Source organism: Ctenopharyngodon idella, chromosome 10 (genome assembly GCF_019924925.1).
Source record: "Ctenopharyngodon idella isolate HZGC_01 chromosome 10, HZGC01, whole genome shotgun sequence".
NCBI classification, from domain to species: Eukaryota; Metazoa; Chordata; class Actinopteri; order Cypriniformes; family Xenocyprididae; genus Ctenopharyngodon; species Ctenopharyngodon idella.
The window spans coordinates 14396068-14414759 of NC_067229.1; the positions used below are offsets into that span (position 1 = coordinate 14396068).

Here is an 18692-nt window from a genome sequence, read left to right on the forward strand (position 1 = left end):
GACAGCTTTATTTGATTGTTTTGTGCTCTGTGGTGATTGTGAAGATAAAGTTCTTTTCTACCTCCCCGACCTTCACACGGGTCACGTTCCTTAAAGCGTAAGAGTCCCATCCTTCATCTTGAAGACTCATCCATCTCTCTGAATGTATCTTGTTTTGTTGTGGTCTACAGGAAGATGTTCTGGATGGACGGGGGCACAATAAATATGGCAAACATGGATGGCAGTAACATCAAGATTTTGCACCAGAACCAGAAGGAGCCTGTTGGTAAGTTCACGTTCCAAAACCTAAAGAAGTGAGCTGCCTCCTTAGGCAGTATTTTAAGGCATCATAGGTGCACTGCCAGATTGGCAAAATAATTATGGCTCCTGCTGCTGTTGATTATTGCTGCTGCTACTGCTAATATAAACATAGACATGCTGCTGTGAGCATGTAAGATATGCTGCTGCTGCATAAATAGACATACATAAATCCTGTCAGATCTAGGCAGGTGGAGCTGGGGGAGGTGGAGGGTTTCAGAGGAACTAGAGGAAGACTAACTTACAGCAAACACTGAATGTTGAGCAAGCAATCTCATTGGCTGCAGGATCAGCAGAGACCAATCAGCTTGTGCCATGCAGTAATGGTGTGATTGCTTGCAGACTGCATGTAAAGGACCTTAATTATTGTAGTACATCAAGTTAAACTAAATGAAAATGAGAAATGTTGCTGTATCAACTTGCTGAAATCAAAATATTTTATTTTATTTAAAGTAATGAAAGGTTTTTTTTTTTTTTTTTTGGATGGTTTTAGTTTTAGTTAACTGTAGTAGCCCTGATCTAAAATGGCAGACAAATTTCATTTAACACAAAAATTTTCTTGTTCAGTTCGTTTGTGTGCTATTGGCTTAGCAACATGCTAATCTCAAACTCTCTTGGAATTCAATGTGAATTTAATCTCCAGTTCACTTCATTAGGTATTTCTGCACAGTTGCTACCCATGTAGAGCACTTTAGTTTAATGTTAGTTTAGAAGGTAGCTGCCTTTTGTCACACCCATACAGTTGTGTTTATCCTTAGTTTCGTTTTCATGGACTTTCAGTTTTTCCATCAGTCACATGAGTTCCTTTGTTTGAGTTTCACTCATCTGTTTCCATGAACACTAACCATTCATCTCAGCTGTTCATCATTTAGTTCATCACCACTGTGTATTTAAGTTCTTCCCCGTTCATTCTCTGTTGTCGGTTGTTGTTTGTGTATGTGGTTACACACTATTATGCCTTATCGCTTAATTGTGGAATTAAATTGCATTATTATTTTTGAATCTGCCTTCACCTGTCTTCATCTTCTGAATTGCTAACACCTACAGTGTATACACAGCAGAGCAGCTTATTTGATTTTGTAAGAGAACTATTGTGGTGTATGTTTTTTTTTTTTTTTTTTATATAAACTGTTCCTCTAGCTCTACTTTAGAGCATAGCGCTAGCTGTGTTTTACTTTGCTGTTTTACTTTGTATTGTTTTGCTTTGTTTTTTTTTTTGTTTTTTTTTTTGTTTTTTGTTGCCTTGTTTTACTTTGCTATATTTTTTATTTGCAAACAGCATAGAGCAAGGCTTTAACAACACTAGCTTTTTTTTTTTTTTTTTTTTGCTTTGCTTTGCTTTTTGTCTTGTCTTTCATTTGCAAACACCATAGATTTTTTGTTTTGTTTTGTTTTGTTTTGTTTTGTTTTGTTTTGTTTTGTTTTGTTTTGTTTTGTGTTTTGCTTTGCTTTGTGCTTTTGTTTTGGTTTGTCTTTCATTTGCAAACACCATAGAGTAAGTCGTTAGCAACACTAGCTGTTTTTCTTTGCTTTGATTTTAGTTTTTCTCTGTGCTGTTTTGTTTTCATTTGCAAAAAAACATTTAATAAAGCTATTATTTTTGTTTTAAATCAATCTATTTAACATTAGCAAAAGTACATGGCCATTTGTATGCACATGCACATACTGTAACTGCATGTGAGAATAAGGGCACCATTTACTCATTCTTCCTCTTCCTCTAGGCCGTGTCTTTAATTTGTAATTTGGTCTGAGAAGTAGCCCAAGGTATTATTGTTAGAGCTCTCTGAGATGTTCCCGGTTCTCCTCTCAGCTCATAATTAAAATAAAAATATCCCTCACACGCAGTACATGTGATTATGGCCTGAGCCAAATCTTAAGTAACAACGTTTATCATTATGATGTGAAGGAGGGATTGTTGCAAATGAAGGATATAAAAACGGAAAACAACCTTTTGAACTCTTTTTGTACACTATTTATGCTGTGCCGCAAATAAACATGCTTTGCCGTAAGGGAAATTGCAGATTTCAAATAACTAGACACATTTTGTAAGCAACAATGTGTTGATATTCATGAGATGAAACAATTTTCAATTCTTTGTTATTTAAATCAGCCATGTTTAACAGAAACGTCTCTTGGAAAAAAGATAAGGTCAAATAATAAAGTTTGGGATAAGGAATATTCACCAAAAAATGAAGAATATTATAATTTACATAATTCTTAACCCACATTGTCTCATATTTTAATGATTTTCTCTCTCAAAGCTTCATTTATTTGATCAAATACAGTAATATTGTGAAATACGTATTATTACGATTTAAAATAAACATTTTCTATTTGAATTTTAAAATGTAATTTATTCCTTTGATGGCAAAACTGAATTTTCAGCCTCATTATTCAGTCTTCAGTGTCACATGATCGTTCAGAAATTATTCTAATATGATGATTTGATGCTCAAGAAACATTTATTATTGTGATAATCAATGGTGAAAACTTACTCTTTGAGTAGTAGAAAGTTCAATAGAGCAATAATTATGCTTATGAACAGCATATTAGCATATTATGTATATATTATTTAAAATTATTGTTTTCATGTTTGAATGAACGGTCCCATTACATGATTTTATATCATCTTTGTTCTTTTCAGGGCTGTCGATTGACTACTCGGCCAACAAGCTGTACTGGATAAGTTCCGGAAACGGAACCATTAATAGATGTAACCTGGATGGGAGTGGCCTGGACGTGATTGACAGCTTAAAAAAAGAGCTACGGAAAGCCACGGCATTAGCAGTGATGGGTGAGTTAAGGCTGTTTTCACCAGCATTAATTTAGTAAGGTTAATTATAACCGAGCAAATAATGGAGCTATTTAATTAGTACGGTGATAGACAGTAAAAATGGTTTCTGAACAGCGGTGTATGAGTGATAAGGAATAGTTTTTTTGCTGAATGTGGGCTCCAGGGTTTTTGTTAAATCTTAATTGTGGAGCTGTTTTAGTAGACTGCAATTACAAATCAATTGAGGGAGATTGTTGTTTCCAAAGGGTTTGAATCAGAACACTATTCATGTTCTGACATGGGCTTTTTTTCTTGAACTTTGATGACTCACAACTTTTGATGTCACAGCTGTGTTTGCTGATTGTAGCAGCTCTGCCGGTTTTGAGACTTAGCCAAAGACAGATATGAATTTGTTCTGTCATCTTATGTGTGCCTTCTGACTCACGGTTGGTTTTCAGTACAAATCATAAAGATTTATTATGACTTTTACATTTATTAATTTAGCAGGTGCTTTTATCCAAGGGCGAATGAAAAAGTATTGGCAATAAAGATTTGATGTTCCTTATTCCCTCTGTATAAAAGTGTCTGCTAAATGAGCAAGTGTAAATGTAAAATGGTATTCAATTCATTTAACATGCAATATGACTTATTCCTAAGTGATACTGAAAATTCAGACACAAATAGTGTAGAACATACTTGATTTTAGCCTTCTGGATTTGATTGGACCTATAAAAAGTGAAGATATGTTGGGAAATTATATTTTTGTGATACTCCTGGAATACTTGATCGGTCAATCTGTGGTCAAATATATTTAAAAAATGTATGTTTATTAGGGCTGCTAATAGTCGACTAATCGTTAGTCGACTCGAAGAGGCTTAGTCGACCAAAATTTTATTAGTTGGTTAGTTGCAGAAAAAAATTAAAAAATAAATAAAAACCCGAAGTCACGCAGTCCGTGAGGGACAGATCATTAACGGGGGGTTGTTGTGGTAATTACAGTATGTCGGGCAGGAAATCCAAGTGTTTGATTTACTTTCATCCATCGACCTCAAATATGGCTTATCATTTGAAACGCAAGTAGTAGCGACTTTACTTGGCAGCTCGCTGTTACCTAGATAAATGTGCGCTATTGTGTTTGTGTGGAGTGTGGAAGCTAAAGTATAGCGCGCATAATGCATGACATGGAGGCGCCAATGCAATCACTTGCATTTTTTCTGATAACAGAAGAAACAACTTAAAATACTCTGTCATTTTTTTTTAATACATCATTTGTATTGGGTCTACTTTGTAAAGGGTCTACTTTTATTTGTGTAAAATCACAATAACAAGAAAATGTTGTGCTTTTGTAAAAAAAAAAGAAAACAAACAGGATGCACTTTCTGCCATCTTGTTCTCCCTGAACTGGAGTGTGTCACATAAATGAAAAACTCAGTGTATAGGCTACTTACCTCACAGAAATGAGAAATATATCTATCCATGGGTTTCAAAGACGTCACTTCCGCTATGCCCGCCGCCATTTTTGTGTCCGACATGGCAACTAACACAGCAGCGCTTTATTGTACTGATGATCATCTTTAGCTTCCAGTGATCACTCAAACAGCAACACAAAACATTAATAACTATGATTGTGGCTGTCATATTAATAACATTATAATTGTACACACTATTGTAATAAAATGTTGTGAATTATTTGGGCTTAGTTGCTGTGTTTCGGCGTGTTGTTACAGGAAGAACGCATCCACAACAGGAGCTACATTCACGTTTCTTAGTTCAAGTTTGTGCGTGCATGATTTTGTGAAAATTTAAGTTGTAATATTATGTGTATCTTGTATAAATATATCTGAATTAGCCTATCCTATATAGCAGTGGTTCTCAACCGGTGGGGCGCGCCCCCCCTACAGGATGGGAGGAAAAAAAAACTGAAAAAAAAAAAATTTGCAAATTTTTTTTTATCACTAAACTACTGTCATAAAAAGTTATAGTTTTGTATATACATAACTCCTGAATAAAATTAAAATGTGTTTGGACTGATTTAAAAAAAAGGTTTTGAACAAATTTGATTGGTTTGTTGATAGTGAGCGCAAATGCAGGTGATAAGCGGTTTTATTAAGCGAGTCATTGAGTCGCTCATTCACGATTCGTTCAAACGGCCGATTCATCAAGAATGAGACAGATGTTTGTGAATGGGTCATTGAATCTTTGACTCAAACGATTTGTTCAAAACACTGAATCATTCAAAACACGATTGAGTGTTGCTGTGAGATGCGCTATGTTGTGATCTTTGTTTGGATTCATCGGATCTGTTTTCGCTGCTAAAATAGACTAAAACAGTCATTATTTCGTTTAAAATGTAAGTGACTTAATATTATTAACTTGTTTGTTGAACTGTCATATCAGTGTCACATTTTCAATCGCGAGGTGATGGTAAATTAAGTGATGGTCAATTGTCAGCTCTCTTGGTCGTCAGGTCGTGTGATGTATGTTGCTGAACTGTAGGCCTATTCAAATGTTATAAAAACACCACATTTTGAAATTTAACTGCAGTATGTCAGTGTAGTTTATTTGTGTGTGCTGCGCTCATAGACTTTAGAAAACGGCGCTCATTTGTTTGATTTCTCCTCGAGAAGCTGCGCAAGCATCAAAAGTTTAAGATCCTTGCACCCTGACTGAGTCCAAAACTGTCGTATTCGTTTTTTCATATTCGTCATTTGGTTGCTCTCAATTGTCAAAAACACCCCTTAAAATATTTGCTACGGAGGCAAAAAATGCAGAAAATCGAACCATCCGAATTAATTTTTATGACGGACGGAAGTTTCAGAGGCTGCAAACGTATAAAACGTGAGGTCGTATTTAGTATATATATATATATGAATGAATAAACTAGTCAGAATATAGGCTACAGTTAAAGCTTTCCTTTACCTGCAAGCTTCTGTAAAAAATGCAGATGATGGCTACTATTAGGCCTAGCTGAAGAGATGAATACCCATAAACTGAAGCTAGAAGGTTAATTAACTCAATGGAACACATCCTATATAAGATAATTCAGATATTTATACAAAATAAAAATAATATTACAACTCTTTGCACAAAATCACGCACAGATGAACTTGAACTAACGTAGTCAGAATAATGTAGCTGTTGTGGATATGTTCTTCCTGTAACAACACTCCGAAACACAGCAACTAAGCCCAAAGAATTCATGTTTTATTACAATAGTGTGTACAATTATAATGTTATGAATAAGACAGCCCCAATCATAGTTATTAATGTTTAAGAGATCATCTTAAGAGATCATCTTCATCAGTACAATAAAGCTCTGCGGCTTATTAACCTCTACGAAACGCATCCTATGTGAGATTAATCAGATATTTATAGGCTACTACATAAATTTAATATTACGACTTTTATCTGCACAAAATGACGCGAATGCACAAGTGAAGCTTGAACTAAGTTATGTGCTAATCAGAATGTTTAACTCTGTAGACGCGCTCTTCCCACAACAACGCGCTGAAACAACAACACAGAGAATTCACAATGTTTTATTACAATAGTGTTCTCATTATAATGTTATGAAAATGACAGTCCCAGTAGTTATTACTGTTGTGCATTGCTGTTTGGCTGCCAGCGGTGTGGTCCCTTGTGATTGAAGCCAACAATTCCGCCGATCTAACTCCTTTGGGATCGAATAAAATTGTAGTTCGGGGTTTCTCTGACGACTGTTAAAACAGCTAACAGCACCACATATCCCAGGCATATAGTAACCTTGTTGTAAACTTTCTAGGAGTGTTTCGTTGTTCTTCCTCTGGTAGTTGTGGCTGCTGTGACCATAGGCTGAAACAGGTCACACAGCTGTGACCGGACACAAAAATGGCGGCGATAAAACACAGTGACGTCACATGAAACCCATGGATAGAAAGCTTGAAATGTCTACTTTCAAATGAACCAATTCAAATAGAAAAGAAATACTCTTTGCTTATGTAATCCGTATGAAAGGTGCATTTCTATAGGCTCATTCACTATACTGCGGAGATGGTGAGGCAGCATCGTCAACTTCATCTTTGCAGCTGACACTGACTCAGAAACCACTAGTCTATTAATAATTGATTCAAATGTCTTCTTTCTATTTTTTTCCCGACACATTCATAATAATTACTTTTGTGGTGCTTTGCGGCGGGCTTTATGAGTGTGCCACAAAGTTTTGAGCATAAGCTAAATATTACACCTATATATATATATATATATATATATATATATATATATATAAAATGCTCATTATGGTTTAGTATTCTCCTCAGTATATATTAAAGTAATTAAATTAATATAAATGTGCGATTAGTCGACTAATGGCTTAAATTAATAACGAATAGTTGACTAGAAAAATCTTTAGTCGGGGGCAGCCCTAATATACTAGTGTCAAGATTTTCTTTTTCATTTTGCTGACTTTTTCTTTGCTTTTTTTTTTTTTTTGTTTGTTTAGTTTTTCTTTGCTTTTTCTTTTGTTTTGTTTTTTTGTTTTGCTTTGCTTATTTCGTTTTGCTTTTTCTTTTGTCTTTTGTTTTGCTTTGCTTTATAATTTTATCTCCAATTTGCAATGCAACCTCTTTCCTCTCTCATAATAACTGAACTTAAACTTCTATTTGTCTGTGTATTTGGTAAGTAGTCATGTTAAAAGTAGGATAAGCTGTGGCCAATCCCTCATTATCACAAAATAAACCCCTTCAGGATGTTAAAAAGGCCACTCTTACTGGTTTATTTACACTTTACAATAAGGTTCCATTAGTTAACATTAGTTCATGTATTAACTAACAATAACTAACAATGACAAATGCATTTGTTACAGTTTATTACAATTTGTTAAAGGGGTCATGAACTGCGTTGTTTTATTGTTTTATAATGTTTTCAGGGGTGCACTTATAATGTTAGTATGCTTTTTACATCAAAAATTATTATAATTTAGAAATAAAAGGCATTTTTGGTACCCTGATTTTAGCCCTCTTATTTGAACGCTCTGTTTTAAGGGGCGTGTCTGCTGTGAGACTTCAGTGTAAACGCCCACTGCTGTGATAGGCTAACATCTTTACATTTGAAATAGCCAAGTATTACTCAAGTATTAGCCAAATATTTCTTCTCTTCTCCTCATCTCAATAACACGCCAGTGGGTGGGGCTAATGTTGCAATGATGAAGTAGGCATTGATTTCTTCTGTGGAGGCGGTGTTTCACCTATAGGCACATTCCAGGATCAGTCGTTCACTGGGCCTGGTGTCAATGAAAGCTTTTATTGGACTAACAAGGAAGTTTTCAGTTCTGAAACTTACAGGATATTCTTATAGTACGATGACCTCTTATATATAAAAAGCTCAAGGAAAAGTTGATTTCTCAATTCATAACCCCTTTAATGTTTTTTTAATAAAAATACAACTATTAGTCAATTTTGAAATTAAAATTAACTAAGATTAATAAATGCTTTAGATTTTTAAAAAATATATATATTATTATTGATAGTTCATGCTAACTAATGTTAAATAATGGAACCGTACTGTAAGGTGTTACCGGTTTATTCTACCATAAATGGGGAGTAAATGATATCTGAAAATATCATTTCAGAGATGGAAAATTTGTTATAATTTCATAAAATACTTATTTTTCCTCTCTCTGTAAACTGCATTGATGGATTGTGCACAATAAGATTAAGTAAGATTAAGTCTTTTTTGCCAAGAGCAGATAGTTTTTTAATTTCATTGTCTTTCTCTCACATAAAGAAACTCAATTGAAGCACTTGCCCGTTTTCCCCTTTTGTTTTCATCATTTCGTTTCTTCTGACCTGGTGCGTAAATCTGTTGAAAAGGGTTCTGGGAGCACAGTGCCCATTTTTCATCATTTGTGGATCGACGTTAATCTGTTTATGAGTGAAACAGCTGGTTCAAAACCAGAGGATCATCAGCTAAAGACATCAATTCTGCTGTTTGAAATATCTCACCTTCAGCTTTCAGGAGATAAAATGTCCTGACTTCCCAGGGAAAGAAGATCTGGAAGTGTTTTAATTATGCCTAACTTATCATTATAGAGGTTTGTGGTATCCTGATATATATGCGAGAATAGAAGTTCAGCTGTATTTTGGGTAGATACTGCATCACGGGGCTGAGTGGACAGGGCAGTTTCACGTTATTAAAAGACCAGTGTCCCAAATGAGTAGAAGCGAGGTTTTAAACACGTTTGTTCACTATAAAAAAGTTGTAAATAAAATAAAGATTACTGGAGTACCTTTTAATAGAAAACACTACTTCAGTCTTTCTACCTCAAAATTTCATGTTTAATTCAATGTGCAATTTGCCTTTTTTTTTTTTTTTTGTAATCAATTGTGAAATTTACTAGCAATTCATTTATATTAAGAAAATATTTATTATTAATAATAAATTGGTGCATTAATAAAAAAATCTGTTGATTATGAGTTTTTTTAAACAATGGCTTGAAATGTTTAAAAATATAAATGTAATTATGATCTTCTAGTTTTTGTACATCAAGTTCCATATAAGATAGAAAGTAATATAATATGACAAAGTATGTTTGTATACAATTATACATTTGTGTATGCCAGTATTTTTATGAGTACAGTATATGATTCACTGCAATATCCAACATGGTTGTATAATATATTAACAATTTTTTATTACATTTCCTGAAACAGCTATATTGTGACATTTAATTTTAAAGCCATATAAATTATAACTCATTTAATTTAGCTTATTCCGCCTACGCCTATTTCTCAGTAGGAGAGGCTGTGTAATATTTTGTACAATGAACCTGAGGTAAAAGATCTTGAATCTTAAGGACTGTGTAACAGATAAATCATCTACCCAGCCAAGTCCACCGCTAACTTTCATAAAATGCAATTCCAAACAATTTGATTAAACCCTGAAGAACAACCTGTTCTCGCTTCTACTGTATCATCTTCTCAAAGCCTCTTACAATCAGATACTGATGTCGGCAACTGCTAATACAATCAGACTGAACACTATCCCAGCAATCAGCGGCTACAAGCTGGTAATGGAGTGATGGCTGAAGTCTGTTTTCGCTGAACATATACAAGTCATACTATATAACTATATACAAGCCATACTATATAACAGCCTTGTTATGTAGAGCCATATATTGGAAGGCACATAAAAGTTATTGAATTAAACAAGACGGAAACAAAAAAAATTGTTGTGAAATCATACACCAGAGAAATTGGTGACAAAAAAGCACTGGCTGTCGTTTAAAGACATTATTTCTCAGTCTCTCACTTTATTTCCACCTTTTTCCTTTCTGTTCTGTCAGATGAAACAACTGAACCTCGTTCGATACATTCTGGGTTCTTGTCTCATGGCCATTTGATTATTACACTCGTTTGTTTAATATTAATGTCTAATTAACCCCGTTTTTTTTTTTTTTTTTTTTTTAGCTAGCCATCCTGGGAGTAAGAAAACAAGTATAGAGATAATGAATTATTAATGACTTCTCTTCCATTTTCATTTTCTTTGTCATTGTTGTCTTTATATGACATAGTCTATTCGTTCTTCCACTTGAAGAACTTCTGGACCTTATTTGAGAAATATTTAATGTGATGAATGAAAATGAGGGATAAAACTGACTTTACTTTTATGTATGATGAAAGTCGTACAGATTCAGTGGATGGAAAGACATGATTTTATGAAATTTTAATCACAATATAGTTATTTTTTGCAGGACGTTTAATGAAAAGGTATCAAATTAGCCCTTATAATCATGTCATTGTAGTGTTGTGAGAAAGTAAGTGCACCCCCATTTTTTTCTCTCTGAATGTTGACTTGTTGAAACTAGAACTTCATTTGAACTATATTGATGGCTGAACACCATATAACTTAATTAACAATGAAAATTGGACTTCGGAATCTTTTCTTCAACACAACACATATCTACAGAATTCAGTGGTCTTATATTCAGTGAAATTCAGTGCACCCAACGTATGTGGACTTATTGAAACTAAAACTTAATTTGAACCATTTTGATGTCTGGATGCCATAACAGTGACAACTGGAATCTTTCATTCAACAAAAAATACACATAAATATACATAAATTCAATTGTCTTCTGTGGAAAAAGTAAGTGCACTCTTATATTTAACTTTTTTAGCTCATTTTTCATGATGTTTTTGGCATAATGGTACCATATTCTTGACCAAACGGTTTACAGAGCTTTAACAAAGTGCAGCCTATTTAAAGGCTTAGTTCACCCAAAATTGAAAATAATGTCATTTATTACTCACCCTCATGTCGTTCTACACCCCTAAACCTTCGTTCATCTTCGGAACAAAAATTTTATTAAAAGATATTTTTGATGAAATCCGGTGGCTCAGTGAGGCCTCTATTGCCAGCAATGTCACTGTCACCTCTCAAGATCCATAAAGGTACTAAAAACATATTTAAAACAGTTCATGTGACTACAGTGGTTCTACCTTGATATTATAAAGCGCGAGAATACTTTTTGTGCGCCAAAAAAACAAAACAAAATAAAGACTTTTCGACAATATCTAGTGATGGCCGATTTCAAAACACTGCTTCGGAGCAATACGAATCTTTTATTTCGAATCAATGGTTCAGAGCACCAAAGTCATGTGATTTCAACAGTTTGGCAGTTTGATACACGATCCGAATCATTGATTCGAAACAAAAGATTTGTAAAGCTCAGAAGCAGTAAATCGGCCATCACTAGATATTGTTGAAAAGTCGTTATTTTGTTATTTTGGAGCACAAAAAGTATTCTCGTCGCTTTATATTAAGGAAGAACCACTGTACTCACATGTACTCATAAATATGTTTTTAGTACCTTTATGGATCTTGAGAGGTGACAGTGACATTGCTGGTAATAGAGGCTTCACTGAGCCATCAGATTTCATCAAAAGTAGAAGATGAACAAAGGTCTTACGGGTGTAGAACGACATTAGGGTGAGTACTTAATGACAGAATTTATATATATATATATATATATATATATAAATGGGTGTACTTACTTTTTCCCACAAAAGAATTTGCCATTTCAGTTTACTGAATCTGTACAAATCATTACAAAATGTACATTTGAAGTGTAGTCTCTTCAATTATATTGCATTTTACCTATTAACATTTGTGAAAATGCCAATCCAATATCTGTATGTCCTAATATGTTACAAATAAAACAAAAAGGGTGTATGAAAATCTCTACCGGTTGACACATTTCCAGGCTTGTTTCATTTGCATCAAATTAAATATGTACCCTAACTCCATTCAGGAACTTCCACCGTCATGGAGCATCTAAACGATCTTCCACTGTGCCCTATGTGAAGTATACACTGTTCTCCGTAATTCATTTTCCCTGGGTTTGTGTCTGCCAATGGCTGATAGCTTCAGCTCAGGCCGAGCGCTAAGAATAGTCTTGCTTGCTTTTGGCGTCTGTATGTAATCCATTCAGGGCTGCCAGGGGACTAAGATGCCGCTGCTCGCACCTATGGGATTCATAAGTGCTGAGAGGGTGGGTAGAACAGAGGTATGGTGGTGTGGTTTGGCACCAAGGGACGTCTCCTCCTTCAATTTAAGACACGACTCGCAAGTAATACGGGCAAAGGAATGTGTAGCTCGTCGTGAGCGGTTCGGGTCACTGGGGAAAGGGATGTTGGGAGACTGCGGCACACTTACATTCCTTTTTATGATGTGTAATCACAGACGGTGTGTGAGCACTGAGTCTTGGATGTTTTTCTCTGTGTTGACCATTTCTTAAAGGCTGAGACGACACGCTATAGGGCTTAGTCCGAAGCAAGAAATACAGCATGGATGAGGACACATCAGTAAAGTAGTTCAATTTCATCCTAGTTCAGTTTCAGAGAGGACAAGTATGTATTTATATAATAAATGCCAAGATGTACTACTATTCCATGCAATCATAACCAATTATTTCAACAGCATTTTCTATTTCTTTTATAATTAAAATGCATGTTTTTATGACCCCTTATTAACTGAGAGGTCAAAAACATTTATTATTATTAACTGAATATTTATTTAAATCATATTTATTTTAATACATTTATTTGAAATCTATGAATTATTATTTATGAATATTTAAATAATAATAATTATTATTAAAAGTAATACTGTATAATACAATCAAATATAATTGTATTCTAATATTTTTTTAAATTGTTAAAATAAAATAAAAATATTCATTCAGAAATACTTTTTTGTTTGTTTTCAAACAGGTTTCCTTTCGTCTTCCATTGGTTTGACATACAGATAGTCCTGCCCCAAATTCATTCTATTGGTTTAGCCAATGTTATGTTAATCTTAAGTATTTTAAAATTGAAGAAAATTACCCACATGATATTTTAATTGAATTAGGGCAGGCAAAATGCTTATTCATAAATATTTGTAAAAAAAAAATAAAAATGGTGATATTTCTTTTAACCTGAAATATTGTTGAAAAAAAAAAAAAAAAGAAAAATGTTAATGTGCATGTTACTTGTTAACTAGAGATTTTAGTGTTTTTCCAAGTGTTCAAAAACATATTTTTCTCTCTAGGTGGGAAGTTATGGTGGGCAGACGATGTTCTTGCTCAGCTGGGGATTATTAACAAGAGGGACGGAAAAAACCTGACGGTTCTTCGGAATAAGACCACAGGCGTGGTCCACATCAAAGTGTATGATAAAGACAGTCAGAAAGGTAAAAAGAAACATATCTCTGAATGTTTTAACTCAAATAAAACCCAAACTCAACAATTTCACAAGAGTGCATAAAAATCAAATCTGTTTTAAAACTCACAAAAAATATTAGGAATTAATTAGAAAAAAATGTATATTACAAAAGAAAAAAACTACTATATAATAAATTGTCAATTTTTCAGAAATTTATTTATAAATTCATTACTTTTCCAGGCCTGAAAAGACAAACAAACAAATCCCATAATGTTTTCAGATATTCCACGACTATGTGAGCTCTGACTTTTATTTTCATTAATGCCAATTTGAAAAAAAGAAAGAAAAAAAAAAAAAATTGTGTCATTTCTACAAGGTGAGGTTGACCATGACTTGGACAGCAGTTCTGTTTCTACAGACATACATTGTCAAAGCTCTTCGCTCTTTATGAATTATGGTGAGGGACATTCATATCACTGACAGGTCTATTAGCGGAGGAGTGCTTGATCCTCTCAACGCTCTATTAGGATTAAAAAAACTGGCAATTAGAGGCTCTTTAAGGTAAATCTTTTTGCTTCCTTCTCAAATCTCCTCATTCCAATTAGCTCCCTCATTTATCTCTCTGACACGGACCTCATGGGAACGAAGGCCCGTCTCATTACGCCACTTCAAATGAGCTAACTGGGGTGTTTCTGACAAGGTGTCCGAGGAACAAAGTCAAAGCGCCACCATTCTTTTCTTTTTGTGTTTGTAATGTTCCTGAAATTGGTTTAAGAAAGTACACAAGCTAGAAGGTTTTGACAGATTTGCATTAGATACACCTGTTCGCCTTCACGAATGATGAGTGCGTTAATTAGTAATTGTATTCGTAGGTCGAAATCCTTGCGTACCGAACAACGGCGGGTGTTCCCAGCTGTGCCTGCCCACCTCTGAATCCACTCGGACGTGTTCTTGTACTACAGGCTACAACCTTCGTCCGGACCGGTCTACCTGTGAAGGTATGACCATTAGTTCTGACCTAAGCGTACGTATGTAATTAACCTTTGGATCTCAGAGGTATTCCTTATTTTTAAGAACAGGGTTCATTTGATTTTTTTTCTTTTTTTCGGTTGACTCTTTGGTAGGTCTTCAGTCTTTCCTGATATACTCCGTTAATGAAGGTATAAGAGGACTGTCTCTTGATCCCAGTGATAACTCAGAAGTTTTGATGCCGCTAACTGGCACTCTGTTCGCTGTGGGTCTGGACTATCATGCCGGTAAGTGCACTTTTATCTGTTGTCTTTGATTCTAAAAGAAAAAAAAAAAATCTAAGAAGAGGAAAAAATAATTTTAATTAAATTATCATTATTTATTGTTTTTTATAAAACGGTTAGTTCCTGTCCTTGATTCTGATTGGTCAATAGCTATGTTTTATTCATGATAAAACACGGCTATGACCACTTCAACCAACGGTTCTGTGTATCACCACACAACACCCTTAGCAACCACACTCGTAAACTGTATGTTCTCAATTGATATTGTTCATTGAAGCTTACAGTATTATGTAGAAGAGTATTGTAAGAAAAGAGAGTGAGTTTATTACCTGCATTCAGATTTAGCATTTTCCTTCAGGTCAGTCCTATGTACATAATAAAAAATCTGTTTAAATGTCCGGTGTATTATCTTGTCCTTTTAACAGTTAACAAGGGTTTTCCCGTGACTGACAGTGCTAGTCAAAGCATTTGTCAGTTGCGTCTTGTTCCGTGTTCACAACAATTCAGTCTTTTCAATTTAAAAGTCTTCGCTACTGACTGACACACTCATAAAGACAGTCTTTGCTGCCATCTAATGGTGTGAAAATGTAACTTCTGTTGCTGTTCACGGTCAGGGACTATTTTTTTTCCGGTGGAAGGAAGGCTTTTAGAAAAAGTTTACTTTATGAAAGTTGCATTGATATATATATATATATATATATATACAGTATCAGAGTTATTGAATAAATACTAGAATAATATATAATATTTTTTATTTTTATTTCAGCTTTATTTCAATTACATGAGCTATTAAAAAAAAAACACTATACTCCTATACTCCTGTACTACAATTTAATATAATAGAATTTAAATCTAAATTCTGTATATATATATATATATATATATATATATATATATATATATATTAGTGCTGTCAGCGTTAACGCATGCGTTTAATTTTTTTTCCAGTTTAACGCATTAAAAATATTAACGCAATTAACGCAGCATCCGTTTTTTCTGTCATCCTTCGGCTAGCATTACAAGATATGATCACGCTCTTGTTCATGCAAATGCTTTTAAACCATTTAAATGCGCCAAAAGAGAAAAAGAGAACGCACTGTCTGTGAATGTCCTGTCACACACACATGGACGCATGGACGGCGCGCCAGAATCGAGTTCTCTGTCACGCTTGAATGAACAATAACACACACTATAATGCCAAAAATATCCGTTTTGTCGAGTATCCTCATAAGAGCAGCCTTGAATGAGTTAAAGTCTTAAAATGAAAGTAAAGAGCTGTGAGAAAGTGGGACGCATGTGAGATCTGCATCATATGCAGCAATAGCAGCTCTTAAAGTGACAGCAACCACTAATGCCGTCTGTCATTGAATATAATGAAAGAACAAAAGTAACAGAAAATTACTCACTGCTCTTGACTAAAGAACTTTTGTAGCTTTAATAATTATTATCTATATTTAATTTAGGCTATAAATTATGCAGTGCAGACTGTTTGGTAACTTTATTCAATTTCTGTATTTTTCCTATCTGTTAGACAGGTAGGAAAGGCACAAATATGACTTTTATTATGGGTTTATGTGAGGATTGTTCTAAGTTCACTTAAATTAAAAGTTGTTATATTTTTTAAGCCTAATAAATGTAAAAAATGATATAGCTTTCAATTGCACTGTAATTTTGAATGGCTATAATTCATGTTTAAAATTTGGAAAGAAAAAAAAAATCAATTTCATCGAGTAATCAGTACCTGTAGGCTATTAGTAACATTGATACTGGCCTTCATTCATAAAAAGATGCCATTAAACAAGTATTTAAAATATACTGTCTTTATGTTGTTTTAATTTGGAGATAATATATAAACAGATGTACTTCATATTGTTTTCCTCATCAAAAAGTATTTACCCTCAATGAGCAGTTTAAAAAATATTTTAAATAATGAAAACTCAGGTACTACTGTCTACAATTATGTATAATTGTTTGATTCTTCTAAAATGAGCTGTTATTGTTCTTTTCAAGCAATTAGGCATTGTCATGTCATGCGAACAACAATATATCACCCCTTGACATGGAGAAAACATTCATTTACAGGGAATCTGCCAGTAATTCGGACAGATTTATCTAGTGCAGTAATTGGACAGCTGTCTGCGCACTGAAACAGAAATGCCACTCTTTGCATCAGCGACAGACATTTCGCAGCTCTCCATTTGCATGATAGAGCAAATATTGGCATTGTATTGCATGTATATATATATATATATATATATATATATATTTTTTTTTTTTTTTTTTTTTTTTTTTTTTTCGTTGTGAGATGAGGTGAAGGGTGGCAATAGGCTGTTATGACAGATGGAAGATCATCTAAACAGATTAGCTGGACAGATGAGGCAATGTCTCATAACGATGCGAATGGGCTTCCATTGGAGTTTTTGTCAAAAAGGATACAGTATAATGTAAATTTTTGAGTGGGTGAGGAGCTGGTGATGCACAAAGCTCCAGATAATGCTGTGCGGCCAAGTCAAAGCAATTTTCATGAAAGCATTTTGAAGGGAACCGACCATGGGAGCCAGGACAGTCACGAGTACTTTGGGCTTTTTTGCCTCTGTTGTTTTGGAGAAGAGATGGTTTTGAATTAGATCAAAAGGGCAAAGACATTTCAACCAGTAATAGCCAGACCTGTTTTTGTAGATAAAGCTTGGCATGTATATGTGGGTCTTCAAAAACATCATTTTTGGTGCCTTGTTTGTTCCAAATTGGCTATCACTTCAAGAATGTGCACAGTCCTAAACCGCTGTGACGTAAAAGGCAAAAAAAGAAACAAATATAAATCCATTTCATTCTCATGAAAGCATTTTATTTTAAGAAATAAGTGTTGCTTGCATTTTTTATTTAGAATATATTGTTTATTATAGTGACCTAAATCTGAAATCATAAAAAAAAAAAAAAACATTTAGTTACTTGAAATAAAATTGTTAACTGAAATAAAATAAATTCTAAAAAAAACTTTGTCAGCTAGTAGACTAAAATAACTAAAATGAATAGCATATATAGACGTTTAAAAAAAAAAAAATTGTAATTAATGCATAGATGATACCACAAAAGATCATTTTGCAAAAATAAACAAACAAACAAATATCATGAGGGAGCATGCCCTGAGACACCACTAAAAGATTCACACTTTAACCCCCCAATGTTCAAACCAAAACCACGCCCTTGCACAGCTACTTTTTGAATGGCCAACATTTAAATATTAACAAGATGTGATTAGTGTGATGACAGCAAAGGTAATCTAAATGTAAACATTAGCATGCACAATTAAGTATACAGTATCAACCGATACAGATAAACTTAATATCTGTCAATAACCAATATGGAACCGCTATATTGTGCATCCCTAAATAAAGAGCCCCCCATTATAAGGTAGTCATGTAACTTAACAGCAGGAGGCTAACTAGTCTATGTTAACTAGCCAAACATTTGAATTATGGGTTTTTAGGAAATGACACGTTATACTGGACAGACATGGGCTCCAACAGAATCTCTAGATCCAGTCGAGATCAGACCTGGAGAGAGGACATCGTCACAAGTGGTCTTGGACGCGTTGAAGGACTTGCAGTGGACTGGATTGCAGGTGTGTCCATCTCTCTTCTTATAGCATTTCTTTGCTTTTCCAAGTAGCCTTGATGTTGTCGGGCTTAT

At 34.2% G+C, this 18692-nt stretch overlaps 1 protein-coding gene across 4 annotated transcripts in view; it reads left to right on the forward strand.

The window, feature by feature from the left end:
• lrp1ba (low density lipoprotein receptor-related protein 1Ba) overlaps positions 1 to 18692 on the forward strand; it is a 275419-nt gene that overhangs the window by 131090 nt on the left and 125637 nt on the right. For all 4 annotated transcript variants that reach the window (XM_051907800.1, XM_051907801.1, XM_051907802.1 and 1 more), the window contains 6 exons: positions 171 to 265; positions 2942 to 3091; positions 13637 to 13777; positions 14622 to 14747; positions 14874 to 15005; positions 18490 to 18624. In XM_051907800.1, coding sequence (XP_051763760.1) covers positions 171 to 265; positions 2942 to 3091; positions 13637 to 13777; positions 14622 to 14747; positions 14874 to 15005; positions 18490 to 18624 — 779 coding nt within the window. The remainder of the gene's footprint in view (positions 1 to 170; positions 266 to 2941; positions 3092 to 13636; positions 13778 to 14621; positions 14748 to 14873; positions 15006 to 18489; positions 18625 to 18692) is intronic.